The sequence below is a fragment of the Stegodyphus dumicola genome, chromosome X2, assembly GCF_044657685.1.
Source record: "Stegodyphus dumicola isolate Sdum_Otavi_A_Nest chromosome X2, ASM4465768v1".
Classification (NCBI taxonomy): domain Eukaryota; kingdom Metazoa; phylum Arthropoda; class Arachnida; order Araneae; family Eresidae; genus Stegodyphus; species Stegodyphus dumicola.
In genome coordinates this window covers 4031575-4052933 of record NC_140781.1, presented here as the reverse complement: position 1 = coordinate 4052933, position 21359 = coordinate 4031575, and the positions used below count along the sequence as shown (strand labels likewise).

The 21359-nt window shown below is 31.3% G+C and overlaps 1 protein-coding gene across 1 annotated transcript in view; it reads right to left on the bottom strand.

Moving 5' to 3' along the window:
* Nucleotides 1-3997: 3997 nt before the first annotated feature.
* Nucleotides 3998-21359, bottom strand: part of LOC146992673 (N(G),N(G)-dimethylarginine dimethylaminohydrolase 1) — a 69651-nt gene continuing 52289 nt past the window's right edge. The window contains exon 5 of the mRNA XM_085809515.1: nucleotides 3998-8928. Coding sequence (XP_085665641.1) covers nucleotides 8803-8928 — 126 coding nt within the window. The 3' untranslated portion in view covers nucleotides 3998-8802. The remainder of the gene's footprint in view (nucleotides 8929-21359) is intronic.

The following is a 21359-nucleotide window of genomic DNA, read 5'->3' as shown; positions in this document are numbered from 1 at the left end:
TTTTTTGCACTTCCAAAAAATTTTCTTCAAGTAAAGCGTGCTATTATCCAGCTGATCTGAGCACTCGTCAAACAATTTTAAGCGAAATTTAAGTAGAAAAATTTTCAGTAAATTCCGTAGAAATATTTACACTACTCAAACATGGATTTTTCAAAGAGTTTTCCAACTATAAATCTTTGATCATGTTAAGTTACGTTGAATCCTCTTTGCTGAACAACCTCTTCTTACTTTATTTTGGATCTAACTTTCTTGTTAGAGCCCTTATCACATACTGCACCGTAGAATGGGATAAATTTACTAATTTTGCGTTATCCCGAATCAAATTTCCATTCTTATTAGAACAAAACGATCAATTTTCAAATGCTGTTTGTTGATTCCTTGTGACTACAAGACATTTTTAAACATTAAATAAAATATAACAAAGTAAGCAAATAAAAAGTAATGCCAAACAATTCTTTAAATGTCACCAAAATGCTAAATTAAAAAAAGACGATAATTTTATTTATGAAATTTTACAAAAATGTTTCAGTGTACGATTCCTTTCATTTGGGATTTTAGAAAAAGTACATAAATTGATATTCAAAATTAAAAATTTTGGTTTTATTCAAAATCACATGGAGATATGAAAAAATATTATGCTTTATATTTGAATTCAATTCCAGGTTACAGTGCTTTTTCTGCAAATTCTTAAAGTGTACACACACTTCTGTGAGACACTGTATATAAATTTCAAAATCATTTTAATTTCTATGGAGGATAAAGTGCATAATTCAATTAAATCCCCCCCAAAAAATTAATATGAAATGAACTAAACTTTCAACTGAATATGATATTTTGTTGTAATCATCTACAATATAAGTTACAGAATTTTATAAGATGAGTGTAGCAACAAGATTTTAAACACAAAGTTTTTTGAATTTTATGAGACATGACTGCTGATTTCTGACTAAAATTGAATGCAAAAGTATTACTCATGTAATTTACAAGACATGATTTCCATATAACATGGCATGCCTACATAGCACTGAGCTTTCATGACACACCTAGAGATAAAAATACTTTTATTACTAGTTTGAATATATTGCAGAAGGATGTAACTCATTTCCTGCTAATTAAAAACTGATAAATAACAGTGAAAATAACTGGTCTTTCTTATTACCCTTAATTATTTAAAACATGTTTTCCATCATTCATTCCTTCCATACTTCTGCACTTTAAATTTTACATATATAGCTCAAAATCAATTTCTTTGACTAGCTTATTAGAATGAGTTCTAATAAACACTGCATCATAATTAGCATGCTATTTGGAAAATATGTGGTACAAGATATCTAGATTTTAATTTTTTAGAGTAAAATTTATTTAATAACTTTAAATTACTAAAAAGTGAGATTTGCAAAACTAGGCTTACAGAATGAAAAATTTCACATTATTTTTTATTCTAACAAAATGTTTGCAGCTTATAAGCATTTGCAATGCACAAATGAAAAATATTTAGTTGGAATAATAAAATAATGAAGATTATCCCCCCAAAAAAAGAGAAAATGGTAAACATAGATGTGTTGTAATAACTAAAAAATTAAGCTTAAATTTTAAAAACTTGCATAAAACCCTTATTATATTTTAAATATTTTCATATGAACTGTAGAAAATATTAATATATATTTTATAAGAGGAAAATAATATATTCATAAAATGTTGTGACACTGTATTATAAAATTATACTTCTTAGTTTTCTATTTTTAAATGCTTCTTTTAATTCCAGCTCCCCATGGTTGTTCAAACTCTTCAGAGATTTTTATATATGATCAAACTTTGTCAACAAAGTCACTTTGAATAGCAGCCATTCCTAAGGAATATTCAGCTTTTTGAGGGTGGAGAGGATAACAAAAATAGAAAAAAATTTTATATACATAATAAAAGAACTACAGAAAAAATATCCAACACACAGGATTATTGTAACTCATTTTATACTGCTAGATTAGATTTCAAATTAAATGCATTCTAAATCCTACTATTACTTTCCAAATGAATGTTACTTCACAAAATGCAATTGGAAATGTAAGTATAAAACATCATTACCTAACATTTAAAAAAAATTGCACAGGGCATAACTTTTTTTTAAAAAAGATCAGATGAAATTATGCTACTGCTAAACCATATATTTTATGATGCCACATATTTGCTTATATAAATCATAAATTAAACATTTTGTATATTAAAATGAATTTAATTATTAATTAGAGATATCACTCATTACTGTATTATGAAGGTCAAAATTGTTAATGTCCTCATGTGTAACATATTTCCATTCATATTTTCAATGCCAGGCATAATAAAAACAAAGTTGGAATTTGTGCCTTCAATAATTGTTCTCTAGGAACAAAAATTCCAATATGGAAAAACTGCATACTGTATGAAGAATCAGTTTATTTAAATAGTTTGATGCAAAAATAAAAGCTACCTAAAAAAAATTGCCCAATTTTAATAGCTATGGACTAGTTTTAAAAACACATCAAAAATTTAAAAAAAAAAAAAAAAAAAAAAAAAAAAAAAAAAAAAAAAAAAAAACACTTAAAAAATGCAACATACACACAAGCAAGTACTTTCTTACAATGAAAAAAAACACAATGGGGAATCATGTTTTAGTTCACGCTGATTTTCCTCTTTTCAGGACATTTTCATGCAACACCTAAGTCTGGCTAGAGAAATAAAACTATCATTATAGTATTAACAGACTACTGAAAATGTCTGGAAAATAACATTAGTAGTGCTATTAAAAATTTTTACTCAAACCACTTGAGTTTGCTAAGAGTTGCAAAGCTAAAACAATAAAAGAACAAAAAGTAATAGTTTTAGAACACAGCAGTTTAGAAAGACAATGGAACAGTGCATACATGGAGATATGTTAATGAGTGAAATTACAAGAACATTTTCAGATTATTGCAACAGGTATGATTTTTAATAGAGCACTTTTTAGAGGGTAACAGCTGACACAAATGGATTAACTTAAAATATATTGCTTGAAAGTATGTTTGAGCGCAATACTAAATAAAAGGAGAAAATGACTATACTATATGACCATGCAACGACATACAAGATTGTCGTATTTTAGATCTTAAAAGACACATAACAGTTAAAAAACTATCTTAAAATCCTACCCATTTACCCTGAACTAAAGATTTAACTTTTACGACTTTGGCTTCTCAGCACATTCTATATGGAAAAATTTTTTCACAGCAAGAAGTCTTACACTGCAATAAAGCATTCCACTAAATAATTATAGCATGGTTCAAGAACACCAGGAAAACATATTTTTAAAACGCTGAATATCTGATTTGCCAAAGCAAGAGTCTTCAAGAGAAATTCTTTTTCTCAGCTCTTTCTACATCTATTTCTGAATTTCATATATAAAACAAATAATAGCATCATACAAGTAACATACTTTTACATTGAATTTCGGGTGCATGATTTAAGGCAGTCCATCATGTTCTACTAAAGCAATTATTGTCACACGCATGAAGACAACATAATTTTCTTAATATTTAGTGATTCTTATTGATCTTCCCTTTTTAGAGCTATAAAAGTGTTTATTTCCAAAATAAATTATTAAAACACTTTTCAGATATCAGCTTACTAATTTTGACACTGGTTAAATCAGAAAGTAAAATAAATGTGAATATATTTTTAAATTCATTCAATATCTAATAAGCTCTTTCAAGAAAAAAATGACTCCCTACAAAACAGCAAACTATGGTGCTTCATTTTTACCAAATACAGTTCATATATTGCAAATGTTATGATATGGTTAAGTGCAAGTTATAATGATAAACTTGCAACTAGGAATAATATTTATAAATTTTCCCCTGAACTATATCATTGTAGATAATGTCTACATAAAAAGACAATAGTCAGAAATGCACAATAAAAAGCGATGCCGTCTTAATGATGGCAGTATAATAAGCTGAACCTCATAATTAGAAAACAAAACACCAAAGATTTTCTCATTTTATATTTCCACAAATAAGATCATGCTACATACATTTACACATAGGAAAATACATTATTAAATATAATTTTAAGGATTTCCTATACAGGTTTTACAACAAAATAGCTGAATGGGAAGTTCCATCTTTAGATTTTATAATTTGGAAAGCAATTGCTCAGCAGATATTACAAAATATGCTGTTTCTCTTCCTTCCAAGTTACAGCTCCAGAAGTATTACCCCATGTGATAAGTAATGGAAGTTCTATCTTGCTGAATGTATCAACTAAAAGCGAAATGTGCACAACACACAGGAAATAACACACAAGTTTAAATATACTGCTAGTACTAAACAGAATAAAACATTCACCGATTCATTAGTTAGTAATATTAGTAAATGCTTCAAATATGATTATTGCTTTTAACAACTTTTCGTCAAGGTGTAAAATATACTGCATAAATAAAAGTGAATATTACCACACTACTTTTGTTCCTTGGGGGGGGGAAGGTTAAAAAAAAAAAGACTTAGATGAAATTCTTTCAAAACGCACCAAGCACTTACTAAAAATTAATGCCAATTTAGTTCAAATTTTGACATGCTTTGTTTACATCTATTAATGTGTTCTCTTCAAAGAGGTTGAAATTTTGAGAAGCATATGCTCAGTTTTCATACATAAATATTTTTCCAATTACATGCTATTAGCTCAATGGTGGAATTCTAATGCATGGAAATGAGGTTTTCTTAAAGGAAAAAATACAGATTTTAACTGTGCATAGAAAGATATGTTACATGATCACAGATAGAAAAAATAAAAATATTTTATTTAGAGAACAGATCCAAATTTACACAATATGAACAGCAAACAATGAAATATAAAGGAGATATTTTTTACACCACTTTACAACCCACATGCTGTACATTTGGTTTTACTGCATATTTTTAACAATGACAAACAATAACAAAAAAATATAATTAGATAAAAAATACAACCCTTGCAAATATATATATATATATATATATATATTTAAAGGACCTCACAATATTCTGAATGAAAATGTATTTGTTACAGGTATTAACTTTGAAACAAACAGCCTGAAAAAACAAATACAGAAAATGACCATATGACTATTTGTGTATTAGGATACCAAGTTAAAATTAGCTCCCCAGTAACATTAACAAAAACCTGATACTTTCCATATGCTTTAAATAATCCTTCTTATAACAAATAACAGATATTTCACACGTGAAATAACATTCTGCATTGTAAAAATGCATGCAGTTTATAATTTTCAGAAGAGAATTAACTACATCAGATGGTGGTATTTTTAACATACCTAAACTGCTTACAGACTCATGACTACAAATATGAGAAATTATTTACACAATAGACAAACACAAAAACCTCCTTTGTTTGAACAAACTTCATTATATAGTACAAAAATTAAAACCTTTGTACAATTACCTCGGTTCCACTTACCAAGATCTAATACAACTCTTATGAATTCACATAGTGGAGAGAATCTCATATGGTTTATTATTGCCTTCACAGAAGATGAAAAATAATATGAAACATTTTCAATATTTTACAAAATATGTTTATTTTTACTGCATGTTATGCAAGAAAATATATTTAATTTACATAAATTTAGAATGTTAATATTCACACATTAATAACAATACAAATGAAACTATTATGCTAATTTATGATAAAATCATGTAAACATTTTAAGCTACTTGTTGCATCTTTTGTTATAATGGGCTTTTAGAGGCATTTAACTTTTATTTGACAAACTGAGATGGAAATAGTGCCAAACCATGTTCATATGCCAAGTTTTCATGTCATCTGGATCAAGAGAAGTTTCATTACTTTTACTGCAACCAATTCCAAATTATTTCCTATGAAACAACTTTCTAATTACTAATTGTAATATTTTATTGAGCAGAACAAAATAAAATAGTTCTCGAATTCAATATATTCCAAATTTCAATTATAAGAGAAAAATGATTTCGAAATCTTTGACGTCCAAAGATTTTTTTTTGGGGGGGGGAGATTTTGTCCAAAGATTTTTTGTTTTAAAAAATAATTCAGGAATACACTTTTTACATTAAATATCAATAAAATGACTTAACAATATTTTAGAATGCTCCAGATAAAATGTGGCATGTGTAAAAGAAAGCAAACATTTAAGTTTGTTAACAAGAGCTGAAACTTAAAATGAAGTTAGTCATTTGCATGTGTTAGAAAATATGTTTGCAAAAAGGCCTTAGAACCAGCAATGAACTATCCAGGAATATATAGTTGCAGAATCATTTGCAAGTCAATAATGTAAATAAATAGTAATAAAATCTTGTAAACTATGAAATCAGCCAAAACATGAATTACTAAAAAAATATTTAATGCCAGATTAATAGGGAATTTTAAATCATAAAAGCTCACAATAAAGCAATTCATAGTTTAAAATACAAAATGAATGTATTCATTTTGCAACATTTATTACTATTTAAGGATTCAGCTCTAATGAATAAAACTATATTTCCATAAAATATATTTCCATACACATTAGCTCATTTAATAACAGGCCTACAGCTGAATGGATTAAAAAAGAGCATAAAGAAATACATATTTATGCATGTAAAAGTGACACACTAATAAACATCAAAGACAAGTCTTCATTCACTAGTGCCCTACACTCGAAAATCATTACTCCAACACTTAACTTCGAAAATCATTATTGCAACACTTTAAGTCAATCTTCTCTATGTATAACCAAAAATTTAAAAACATTTAATCATAAAAAAATAGGTTATATAGCTTTTCTTATTTTTCTGAAAATTCACAACATATTTTAAATAAAATTCTGCATGTGAAATTTCAAAATGTGCAGCTAATTTTTTTTAATATCTGGAAAAAAAATGCTTGGATTCTTTAAAATTTCAATGCAAACACTAAATACAAATTTTAAAATACTTAAAACATTTTGCTAGTTTTATAATGAATATTCTCACATTAGAAACTGATGACATTGTAAAACCCTCTGGAGACCAATTTTCACTACCTGTGCTACCTATGAGAAAATTTAAAAACACAACATTTTCTGAGTTAGCATCATTACAAAAGTCACAAATTTATTAAAAATAATATTTTAACTTAACAACCACACATTTTTTAATTGATTAATCATAGCAAAGCACACAAGGGCTATCTGCCTTAGAAGGAATACCTTTATGGAAGACTTTCAAAGGAAAACTGGCTTCTATTCAATGTTTTACATAGAGAAAACTATAATAACCCTATGCTGGACTTTTCAAATGAAAACCATATGACTGCATATTAAATTAAGGTACTGACAAAATGCAAAAATAACTGAACCTCAATTAGTAAATTAAAACATTAGGGCTGATTTAGCATTCAGAGAAATAGTTCTGAACCAACCTATTGCAAGTCTGATAAATTTATGCTCCATATTAGTGACAAAGGCATCAAGCAAATCTATGAAAATCAGCACAAATGATTGATTTTATCAATAACTAATAACTGTCTAAAACTAATCAATAAGTCTGCGACTAAATCAAGAGCTCTGAAAAGCTTACAATGAACTCGTACACTGCTGGATAATAAATCAAATACAAATGAGAACTTATGATCTTGTATCCTCTCTTCTGAAGAAAACAGTTGGCCTCAGTGGTACATGCGGGTTTATGGTTTTCATCCCAAAAGTTATTATATCAAGGAAAGAAAACAGACATAAAAGCCAAGTTTTGTAATTTTCACACATGATATTTTTCTTCCTTTCATACAGAAGCAATTAATATATTTAAAAAACCCAATAACTACTGAATCGATGATTATATTTATTTACAGGAAAAATGACAAGTAACAATAAAATATACAGTTTCAAACATATATATATATATATATATATATATATATATATATAGATGCATACAGCTCATAAATGGATACAGATGCTTTGACACTGAAGCTTACGTAACAAAATATAAAGCTGCCAGTTTTGATACACCAGCTCTTTTATGACTTATAAGGCAATAAGTGTGAATGTGTGTGCGTGTATATATATATGCAAATACAGAAGAATCATTAAACACTAAAATTTCAAATTTTCTTGACACTGAACAATTTAGATTCCTGATATTGGATATCAACAAATAAAGATACCTGCTGTGAGAAGCATTCTTTAACGTACACACAAGTTCTAAAAACAAGGCAACTTTTCACCTACAAAAATGGTATTCTTTTCATAAATTTAAGTTTTTCTCAGCGACTAGCGAATATTGTACTCTTCCCACCTCTTTATGCCATTTTCCTTACAAGTAATAAAGCTTAAAAGATAAGCAATTGAAAAAATACATGCCAAATAATAAAATTTGACATTCAATATATTTGTGGAAAAGAAAATTATTTTCTTCACAAATATTACATACTTGAAAACATGGTATGTAAAAAGTAAACAGAAATATATAACTTCTCAACATCAAGTAACTTTTTGGTTTATTTACATAAACTCAAAGTAATAATTTTACCACTGGATTATGAAAATGCTTCAGGTTACTTTCAGCATGAACCATACAGACGAAATTTTATTTAAGCAATAGAATTTTCCTAGATATGGACAGCCAAAAGTAAGCAGCAGCAAATGTTTTTCAATTTTAAATGTATGGCTTTACGCAAGACAGATTTTCCTCAGTCAATACCACATGTTGGAATAGCATTATTTGCAATTCACTATTGAAAATTTTAAATCTACAGATCATCACATATACTTAACACACACACACATGAATTAGCATAAAAGGATTACAATTTTTTAATATATTTTGACTTCTTTATAAGGATGCAACAGCTACTTAAATCTCCCCTAGCTTTCGAAAGTTCTGACAAGGCCAGTGGAATTTTATTGAAGTCAATTCTATCATCAAAAACCTGAAAAATTAAAATTTTAGTTATCCAGTTATTTAAAACTACAGAAATGTTAATATAACTATGAAATATAAAAGAATTTATAATGGACTATAAAGTCAGAATACATTTTATACATTAAATAAACTATTGAAAGAAATAATACCTTTTTAGAGCAAATAATTTAGTATGCACAAACTATCAAATTTTCCTGTCCTCTAGCAGTGTAATTTTTTTTTACCAAAATATGTCAAAAATTATGTATTTTTATTATATATTTCAAATTTACATATATTTTAGACTTGAGACATAGAAAATATTTTTGTAAAATAGTTTTGTTTTTCCCTCCAATATAGAATTAAGATTATAAAAATGGCTTTCAGAAAATTGAAATTTAACAATAATCATATAAAAGCAAAATTTTGAAAATCAATCTTGGTTAAATTATGATTTATTTAATGAAATACATAGGTAAAATGGATATACTAATGAAAATATGCAAAATACTTATAAAATATTTATTAGAAATGAAGTTTAGTATAATAAACTACGAAATAATATTTGAGGCAAATCCTATTTCACAATCTTTGCACTGAATTTGTGTTTCTTTGTGAATTTTTTGGCTACTTTATTTTTTTTTAGCAACAAACAGCACACTATCTCTGAGGCTCTTTCTTTGATGGGATTGGGGTTATATGGCTAAAAAATGTTGAGCAGTTAGTCTCATGGGATTCAGAGTTGAACTACATCTGCCAGGATAAACACTGGTTGGTTGGAGTTTTTTGGCACACATCTCAAGGGGGTTATGTTGCATCAAACAAAAAGTTGTGTATATTCAAAACTTAAAATAATAAAGACAAAAACACATGCATCATTCAGTGCCCACTCACGAATGGAAATGTAAAACAATGTTACATATAGTTATAAAATAGCAAGCAATATAATCAAACACATAAAATTTTATGAAAAACCCGGATATACGAAAATCATGAAATACAGATAGAAAACTCTAAAGTCAAAGGATAAATTTCGATGGTATGAATATAACTAGATCCCAGTTAGATCTTCTAAAACCCAAATTGGGTTCAGGGCGTTCAAATAATGTGGTAAAACTTTGTAGCTTTTAAAAAAGTTAAAAATGTTAGAATGTAGTTTTTCACCAACTACATCTTTTGCTGAAATCTCGCATTTCGAAAGCAATTAAAATTGGGATAATCAATTAAAATATGTTTAATGGTTAAAATAGTACTGCATTCAGCACATACTGGTTCAGTTTTATCCATCAATAGGTATCTGTGTGTTAGCCTTGTGTGACCGATTCTTAGTCAGGTTACAAGGACCTGCTCCTTTCAGTTTAGGGCACATTTCCAGTGCTCTATTTTAGGTTTTATATTTTGTAACTTATTGGTTAATGGTGCATCTCAAAGATCTTGCCATTTCATCAGAATTTTCCTCCCAACCAGATTGTTAATATCTGAATCGGGAACGGGTCGGCTGCATGTCCCACAGGCGTATTTTGCAATGATATCCACCAGTTCGTTTCTTTTTATACCAAAATGGCTTGGTATCCAGTAATAAAGGATCTGGTAACCTTTGGACTTAAAGCTAATATTGAGCTTCAGCACTTCTACGATTAATAGATTTGTGTTATTCACATACGATTCGAGAGCTTTTAGTACACTAAGTGAGACTGTGTAAATAACAAAATTTTTCCTATGCTGTTTACCCATGAAAAATAAATAGAGCTAACATCAAAGCTATAATCTCCGCAGTAAAGATGGTACAAGCAAGATGAAGTTTTCTTCCCTCAATAGCATTCTCACACATAAAGGCACAACTAACATGATCCTGGCACTTAGAGCCATTTGTATACACTGCAACATAGTCATTGAGAGCCTGTCTATGTTCATAGAAAATCAGCCTGTCCACAACATCACTGGTGTTATCTTTAGCTAAGTTGGAAAAAATTTTGAGAAGCTCAATGTGAGCATCTTTCGAAGGAGGTATTTCCAAATACTTTACTGCTTGAACTTTCTCCTCTTCCAAGTTATGTTTTTGCATCCACTGTCAAAACGCATAATCCAAAAGCAGGAATACAAGGACGCTCTTGGTAGAGCAAATAAAACTGGCTATCAAGCACTAAGTGGTTGGCTACATGATCAGGATGCAAAATTTTTGAAGTAATATTGAAGAGACAATTGCTCACGTCTCAGCTGATGGGATGGCTCGAAACATTCTACATACAAACTTTACACAGGAGATGTTCTGATAGCTCCTGAACAAATTCTCAGGTTTTGGTAAACAGGATCAATCTTCTTTACCACAGAAGGTCTGCACCTTGTCAGCTTATCTGCAAGTCATTGATATATAACATACCAGATACGGTTGGAGAAAGCTCATTCAGAATTGCAGTTCTGAATGAAAACTGGTAGATTTCTTTGTAGGCCATAATGATAAAAATCTTGGAAAATTCCATATCTCCATGTCTTGTCATATGCTTTTCCCATGTCAAAAAAAAAATGATTCCTCTTAAGAAAAGCATTATGCACTATGGTCACAAGCACATCATCAGTTGTCGATCGCCCTTTTCGGAAACCGCCTTGGCTTGGGGATAGGTAATCATTTTCTTCCAAAAAATGGACATAGAAACTATTTACCATTTCTCAGTTTCTATATGCAGCTACTCAGAGCAATAGGAAGATTATTTGATGGATTCCTTGGGTCCTTTCCAGGTTTGACAATGTGGATCAATATAGTATTTTGCCAAGCAATAGGGAAGAAACACTCCTGCCATATTCTGTTATACAGAAAGAGAAGAGATTTTAATGACTCATTGGACAAATGCTTCAGCATGACATAGGAAATGCCATCATGGCCAGGGCTCATCATAGGCATTAGCGACAAAGCTCAGATCATTTCCAGCACAGTGAAATCAGTATTATATGCTTCTGTATTGGGGGGGAGTTAAAATTGATGAATGTATTTTTACAACGAAGTCTAGCTCAGACAAATGCTGGCAGATAATTAGTACTATTTGACACCTCTAAAAGTCTCACCTATGATATTAGCAATATCTTCTCTGCTGCTATACGTTACGACATCCTTTTCTACGATGGGAAGTTTATGATACTTATAATTACCAGAGTTTCTTTATTTTTTTTCCCAAATACACTTTCTTGGAGTAGAAGAGGTAATGGATAACAATTAATTGATCCAAGTATCTTCCTGTCTTTGGCGCCACACTCTCTGAGCATTTGCTTTTGCCTTTTATAGGAGATAACACTGTAAGTGTGGGATACCTGCGAAAGATTCCCACAGGCTTTCCTTTGCTGCCTACGAGCTATTTGAGTCACAGTTCCACCATGGTTTGGGATATTTAGGAAGCTTGCTTGATGATATGGGAATAGAGATTTTAGCTGCCTGAACAAGATTATCAGTGACAGTTTCATCAACTGGTGCATTCTTTGTCATATTATTAGTGAGCATGGCCAAATGAGAAAACATTTCCCAGTCTGTTTGTTCGTAAATAAACCTGGTGATCTGGCATTGGGCCATGTTGTAACTCAATTAAAAGTCATGAAGATAGAGAAATGATCACTATTAAAAGTGTCATTCCAATGCTAAATGAACAAAAAGGGAGAAGTGATGGTGAACAAATGGTCAGATCAATACTGAGAAATGTCCTCATGGGTCAATGGAAGTATGTTTGTTCTCCGCTATTAAGGAGGCATAAGCAATGATCACTATTGACGTCTATTTGTTTCCCCCAAAAATTTATATCACCACTATCCCAGAGATGATTATGGACATTAAAATCTCCAATTCCAATGAAAGGAGTATGCAACTGCTCTATCAAATCATCTAATTCCTTAATATCTATCACTTCATTAAAAGGCAAGCAGACAATGACAAACATTCTGATATTGATCTGCACCGCAACAGCTTGCAGACATGTGTTCAAAGGAAACAGTCAAGGAGTAGACATGGAAAGTGAGGATAGCAACATCTCCACTTAAGCACTCAGCAGACAAAAAGTCTTTCCTGACAGCTGAATATCTCTGCAACTTAGCTGTGCTATCTTGCTTGAGAAATGTCTCTTGCACGCCAAAACAGGCATGGTGATAAATATATATCAGGCTTTTGGCTTTTAATTTTCACTAGAGCTTGATGAATCCACAAAAGTTCTAAGAGATTAAAGCAGCCATCATGAATGCTTATTTTGCCTATGCTGTTTCTTTGTTAGGCATAGTAGAAGACTTCTTGGTCGGGCTAATCCTTCTTCTAAGTCCATTTCAGATTCAAATGCATATGATAACATAATCTCTATTGAGGTATGACTAAAATTTACTGTTTTTGAGTTTATGACCAGCCGATTGACAGCCGTGTGAACAACAAAGTGCCTCCCATTTAGCTGAAGCTGAGACCAAAACAGTGTGTTGGGGCAGTACCTCGCCCCTCAACTACCAGGACCCTCCTTTCCAACGGCACAGGTCTACACGCATGGCAAACACATGAGCAGTTTTCTTGCCATTCGAAAACTACAGGCAATGGCTGCTCCAGTTTCTTATGACAAGCTCCAACCTTGGAAAAGACACATGAGAAGGAAAAGAGGAAAGTTACAGTTGAGAGGAGATAGAAAATGGATAAGAACTGGAGCCCCGGGATTGTGACACCCAATTACCAAGACTGTAGTCTCCTGAAGGATCTTCACCTGCTATGTTTTAGCTGGGCATACTGGAATGGCCTTCATACCTAGGGTAGCAATACCAGGAGCTATGCTTCTGACATACTTCCACCCAGCAACACCCCCACCACATTGAGGCAGCACAGCAGGACCTGAGGGTAAACACTGTAATTTCTATCTGACTGCTTAGCTCAATAAATTGCAAGTGGAACTCTAGAAGCATTTTATTTTGCAATGGGTTATCCTTTTTATAAAGGATTTGAAGCAGGAGCTGGTGGAATATTCTGTTTATCAATTTTGCACCACTGTCGAACATTTTGAATAGAAAATGAATCTTCATATTCATCACTATCCTCAGAGGAATCTGAGAAATTCTCATCAGTTTCACTATCTTCAATTTACTTTGAATCAGAGTCGGAACTGTTATCAGTTTCGGAAATATTGTCAGGAATGTAGGTTATTACATGCAAAACGCTTCCTGCCAGACATCTTTGACAAGAGCACACATAATGGTGCTAAACATGCTTGTATATTTCGCAAAAATATAGACAACTGATGCCATCTGTTAAATCAGATCTGAATAAACAATCAAACATGTCCTAGTAATCCTAAATCACAGAAAAGCTGAAATATATTCGCGAACGGGAAAAGAGTGGATTGCACAGTTAAATAGATGGGGAAATGCCTCCCCATGGAAATTGCGGTTACGCAAATTTTGCTACTTCTACGTTGCCCATGGAAATAAATCACTGGATATGCAGGGAGAGGGTTAAAATATTAATATGCAGTACAACAGCTTACAATTCCATGATAATACACTGACCTCAATAAACTTAATGTTATGTAGTTCCTAAATTTCACCCATAAAGATAATTTCACATACATTTATCAGTGTTGAGTGTAGCACATAACAGAAATAGACATGTTTCATGCAAAGTCCATATATAATTTTCACTTCCGGCAGAAAAATGCAATTAATAAAAGTCGATAAATTTGAATTGATTTTTTTAAAGGAGTATCTTAACTTCAGAGAAATTAACTTCCAGTTGCCACAAGGAAAGCACAAGCGAAAAGAGATGCACCAGTTCAGAGAAAGAAGGGAGGGAGTCAAAAAACGTTTTGGTTTACAGTTATTTTGATTGACAAGAGGTATCTGCATTAAAGGTTATGTAAGAGCGTATGATTAATTTGAATGACTCCCTTTAGACTTACAACGCTATTTTTAGAAAGATGAAGTTCCCAAATTAAATTAAAGAGGTTATTGCCAATTAAAATTATAAGTTTGCTTTCATATTTTTTATCTTGCATATATATACAAGGTGTGTTCGAAAAGTTTGGTAATTGGTCTCATAATTAAAAAACCGCGCCGGTTAGGATCTTGCATTCACGAAGATGCAGTGAGAGAAATGTCATCTAGAGCCATCCAACGGCCATTTTATGACAGATAAGAGGAAGGGCATGCTATGAGCAGTTTAACACAGTCAGTGTGAGAAAGATTGTCAGTGTGACATGGAGCAACGCATAAAGTTTTGCTTCAAGTTAGACAAAACGGCGACGAAGACACATGACATGTTAGTGAAAGTTTACGGTCACGAAGCAGTGAGTAAAAAGTGTGTTTATGAGTGGTTTAAACACTTTACAGACGGAAAGGAGGATGTCAAAGATGAGCCGCGGTCGGGGCGCCCTACAACAAGCACAACTCCAGACAATGTGGAACGAGTTCGACGGATGCTTGCAGATTGACGACGGTCTTTAAGAATGATAGCTGGCGAATTGCAGATAAGCCTAGACAGTGTGAGCACCATTGTGCACATACGATGCGGAGACTAAGCGGCAATCCATGGCATGGTGTTCAACATCGTCACCCCCTCCCAAAAAACGTCATTTAACACAATTCAGGATCAAGACGTTGTTGATCGTCTTTTTCGACAGTAGGGGTTTGATCCATTGTCAATTTGTACCCGCGGCTACAACCGTCAATGCAGAATACTACGAGGGGGTTTTGAAACAGCTGCTGCTACGCATACGCCAGATTCGGCCACAGTACCGGAATGGACAGTGGAATCTGTTCCATGACAACGCCTGGCCGCACACTGCGGTCCGTGTAACCCAATTCCTCGACAGGCACCAGGTTCCAGTTTTGGATCACCCTCCATATTCCCCAGATCTGGCTCCCACGGACTTCTTCCTGTTTCCCCGCCTCAAAGGAGTTCTGAAAGGCCAACACTTTTCTGACATTACTGAGATCCAACAACGTGTGACAAAGGTGCTTCGAGCCATACCGAAAGAAACGCTTGCAGACAGTTTCCAACAATTGTACACCCGATGTCAAAAGTGTATTGTTGCTAATGGCGAATACTTTGAAGGCCAGTAAAGCTATTTTGCTTGTTTCTCTTGTTTCCTTTTTTTTATGGTAAAATTCACCGAACTTTTCAAACACACCTTGTATATTGCATTTGCACAACTTACTATTTGTATTAAATATGCTCTAATAAAAAATAAATTAAATTAAAAATAAGTTACCATTTTAATTATCAAAATTTAAGTTATAACACCTTAATGCTAAAATTTAGTGTGAAATTTGGGCCTGTTTAAAAGAGATCAATTTCCTTATCTTTGGTCTTATTTCACTTAGTTTTAACTGTAAATTAGGATGCACATTTAATTTTGTTCTGTATTTATTTTTCAAATATAACATGGTAGAAAACTCTTGTTTACACAAATAGGTTGTGCAAGAAAGCAATAAAAATTTAATAGCTATATTTGAAATTTAGTTTCAGATGTGACTTTCTTGATTTGAGAAATAACAGCGGAATGTTTTCCTGTTAAAGACCGAACTCAACAATTGCACACGCCAGAGCACTTATTCCAAGCAATATCATTCTCAAACATAAAACTGTCAATTACTTTTAAAATTTCATTTGCAGTTGGTCTATCATGTAGATAGATATTCACAAAATAAATACTTTTCGGCAATCCGTTTATCTTCTTCGAAACGTATGTAAACCAATAATTGAACGTTAAAATCACATTATATGAGTACTTTCATCCAATTGCACTGCAAAATACTCACTGTTTTATTTTGTAAATAAATGTCTCTTTTATCAAATCTGCTATTTCATAAATTTGTCAACTTATTTGATAAATTTGTCAACTTACTCTATCATTTAATAACAAAATATTATTAAGTTCATTAGCTGCTTTTTCGTTGAATAAGTTAAAACGATATCTTTAGCTGCTGGTAATATTATAACGTTTTCTCCAATAGTGTGAGCCTACCCAGTCTTGGTAATTCCTTAGGCTTACTAGGTAACTAGCTTCCAAAGCTTTTTCACATGAAGTAATGAAAACCTTTCATTACTTGTTTACTATTTTTGAGCTCCTAATTTCCTCTTAAAATATTCTTCAGATTTATCCTTTGAACTGACATGCTTAGATTCAAGTTCTCTTTCACAAATCGATGGTTTTAAACTTTTTTGGATAATAGTTCACCAAAAACAACACATTGAGGTTGAGGATCTATTTCATCTACATTCGAAGTAAAACAAAATGATAACTCTCATTATATTTTCTATTAACAAGTTTTCTTTTCAATATTCTTAGTGCTAGTAGATCGTCTTGGATCCATCACCTGTGAATCATCACAGGTTACCGCTTAGTCAACCATAGCCATTTTTCCATTTTGAAAATTCAGATCTGTTATTATTTTTCACAAATATTAAAATACAGAATACATTACAAGCTCTTCAAAAACAAACGACAATATTCTCAAATTGCATAGAAAAGCAAGGAATACAAAGCAACAAGGCAAAATACCTGCTTAAAAGACAGCAATTTGACATAAAAAATTATTTTAATTGAAAATAGAGCAATATGAGCACAGAAATGGTGACAAGATAGAGCACAGACATGTTACTAAATTGATCAACTCTAAAAGAATTAACTGAGATACTATTTATCTTTTTATAGGAACTTTTTATTTCTTATTAAATACGACCTCCATTTCTCCATTTCTATTACTCCTAGCGATAGGCATAAATGGGTTAAAAACATCATTTATGACAAATTTTGTTATATCTAAGGCTAAAGGAATATTTTTGAAAATAAAAACGGATTATTTTGTTAAAGTCTGTTAGGTGTTATTGGCCTTGAACAAAGCTCAGTTCGCATACATTTATGTGTCAGAGAAAAAACATAAACAGGACGTTGGGGTATTTAATTTTTGAATTTAATAGTTAAAAATACTTTTCTTTACATAACACCTATTTTTCACTTGCATACCACTAGTATTAGCTGCTATTGGCCTTGAACAAATATCAGTTCACACACACATATGTGTTAGAGGAAAAACTTAAACAGAATGTTGGGGTATTTAATTTCTGAATTTAATAGTTAAAAATACTTTGTTTCTTTGCATAATACATATCTTTCTCTTGCGTACCTACCACCAGCTGAGAATCACTGCTCTGGACTCACAATTCCCTCGTATTTCTATAGAAAACATCAATTTCTATTGCCATTTTTTCATTTAGTATTCAATTTTTGAATTTAACAGCTAACAATACTTTGTTTCTTTGCTTACCACCTATTTTTCTCTTGTGTACCACCAGCTGAGAATCATTGTCATACACCAAATATGTTCATTAGAGGAGTAACCTGGTAAATATGCTAGTCAAAACAGAATCATAACCTGCTGCATATTTGGAAGGTTCTCAATTTTGGGTTTGGGGAGGTACACAATGTTGAAAGTGACATGTGGTAGCATATTTTTCTGTTGAAAGTTGGTTCAAGAGTGCTCCTGAAGATACTGAACAGCCACAAGCTTAACATACCTATAAAGCAACAGTGACTGATCAGAGTGTTAAATATGCATAATGGATGCAACTGGGATACAACAAAACTTGTCTAAAACGATGTTGAACCATTTATTTATGCTCTGCATCCTTCAATATGACATTGTAATAACACATATTTGTACTGCACTCTTGAAGGCAAATAACAGCAAATATTCCCCAACTCTCAAGACACCATCTCATTGTACACTGCTCAAAAAAAAAAAAAAAAAAAAAAAAGGGACAGTGCTATATCTCTAGTTCTACTGGGCCGATTGACAAAATTCAAACTGCGTTTTTCATGTCTCGAAAGCGCGACTTAGGATATATATTAGATTTATATATAGCACTATTCTAACATAGGTATTTTGACACAAAATCGGACTTTTTCTGAAATAATATACCAATTTTTTTCCATATTTCGATTCTACGACTCAAATTATGCCAGAATACCAAGTTTTGTAAAAATCGTACGAGTAGTTTTTAAAATATTAGCTCTCAAAATTTTAGCTCCTCAATGTTAATTGAATTTGGCAAATATTTATTAATATCTCTTTTTTTATTAAACTTTTTTATTTTTCCTTTCACATTTCGAAATTTAGGTTCATTCCAAATAAAATTTACCCATTTTTTGAGTTTTATTTTTTTAATTTCTATTTTTAAATAATTTTTATAAATTTTTCGAAAAAAATTTTGAATTATAACCTATAAAATTTTTACCATCATCTTAAAGTAGGTGTATTTTTAAGCATATCTGCAAAAAATTAGTGCTGCAAAATTACTGCAAAAAATAAACTTTTTTTATTCAAAATTTTCTAAGATATACACGAATTTACACATTTTCGCATTTTGAAATTTGGCATCTTTTTTTTGAGCTATAATAACGCCAAATGTGGTTTATGGATTTTTTGTTACAGTGAATTGCCACAGCTATTTTTAACCTTAAATTTCAAGTAAAATTTTACGGAGAATTAATAATATGATATTGTTTCTCTCAAAGATGCGTAATAAAACATTTTTTAATACTATATGAAAAGCTATTTTTTTTTAATTATAGATGATATTATTCAAATTTTTAACTATTTTTTAAATTTCTCTCTTTCTTCCTTTTTTAGAAAAAATAAAAGTAAATTTTTGTAAGAGTAAATTTTTACCTTCGGCGTTTTATCGTCTGCTACTTTACTTTAACTTCACTTAATTCGAATTGTCCAAAACTGAGAATTTTCGTTTGATGTTTATTTGAATTTTATGAAAATATTTTATGACATTAACTGCATATTTTATTTCTAAACAAACTGTTGCTTATGAAGCGGCTGATACTATCATCCATATTTTTAAATCACAGTGTATTTTTAGAGAAATATAAGATTTAGAATAACTATTTTTATAATAGTCAAATTATGATATAAACATACAACCCTCTAGAGACTGAATTAATGGAAGTTCAATGGTTATGTAGAAATGAACTGCAGCTATTTAATGGCTGGATAAGTCAGCAGGTTCTGTGGACAATCCTTAAAATTCTAATTTAGAATGTAATTGTCAAGAACTAAATCCTGATCATCAGTAGTATAATAAGTAATTATTACGGTTATTAATAAATCCTTCTTATAAAGTAACTGAGTCCACTAGAGACTGAATTAATGGAAGTTCAATGGTTATGTAGAAATGAACTGCAGCTATTTAATGGCTGGATAAGTCAGCAGGTTCTGTGGACAATCCTTAAAATTCTAATTTAGAATGTAATTGTCAAGAACTAAATCCTGATCATCAGTAGTATAATAAGTAATTATTACGGTTATTAATAAATCCTTCTTATAAAGTAACTGCAAATATTTCAAAAAACTTTCTGTCTGAATGCAAATAATTTTAATTTTATATTAATCAAGATTGCACACGATATTATTTATTTACACTTCAATTTTTACCGTCAACTCTAGTAGAAGTTACAAATCAATAATATTTAATTAAGGATTGAATTGGATTAGATGGATTATTTAATTATGGCAAAGCACACGAGGGCTATCTGCCTAAAGGGAGGGATGCTTTCGTGGAGGACTTTCTAAGGGAAACTGGCTGGTATACACGTTACACATGGGGAAATCCACGAAAACGCCCATGCAGCCAGCCCGTTAGCGGGATTCGAACCTCAGACCGAACTACCAGTGCTCAGCATCTTTACCGCTCAGCCGCTGGTGGGCTATTTAATTAAGGAATGACCATCTAAGTTTAGAAACAGCGTACCGTAACAGCAATTCAATTATTGGCGCCGTATCTTTTATGTTACTCTCGATTGGCAAGCTACATGATTTTTAATGAGTATTCGGGTTTTGCTAGTAACTTCCCTTGGAAATCGCGCTTAAACTAAGTTAGTTGGTTATTTGAACATAGAAAGAACATGGGAGCTATTTGATTAAGATGCTTTAATAGAGAACCTTTGTAAGGAGAACATAGAAAACTATGAAAACCAACCATGCAAGCCTGGGTTAGACGTTGCAACAAACAATTAGTATTTAACAATCTTCAAATGCTAGGCAACTGATGAGGCTCCAAGTAAATCTCCAATTTAATATTTTATTTGTAAATATTTAAAAAATATTGTTGTATTCTTAGACACAAAAAGCAGAATTTAAGTTTTGTTAATTCGTTAGTTAACTACCAAACCGTAGTGCAAATGAATAGTCAATTTCTTTTGCAATAATTGTATTCACTTAATATTCTTGGAATATGAGCTAAAGAAGGAATGTTCTCGCAAGATTAAGGAAGTGTTTAAATCCAGTGATATTAGGTTTGTCTTACAAGCTCAGGATCAAAATGATTCTGCAATTGCCGAGTAGTTGACTTTTAAATGGCTCTTAATTAAGCAGATGACTTAATCTTACGTTATTCAGTCAGAAAACGTATTCCAAATGTTTTTATTGCATGACAATGCATCTTTT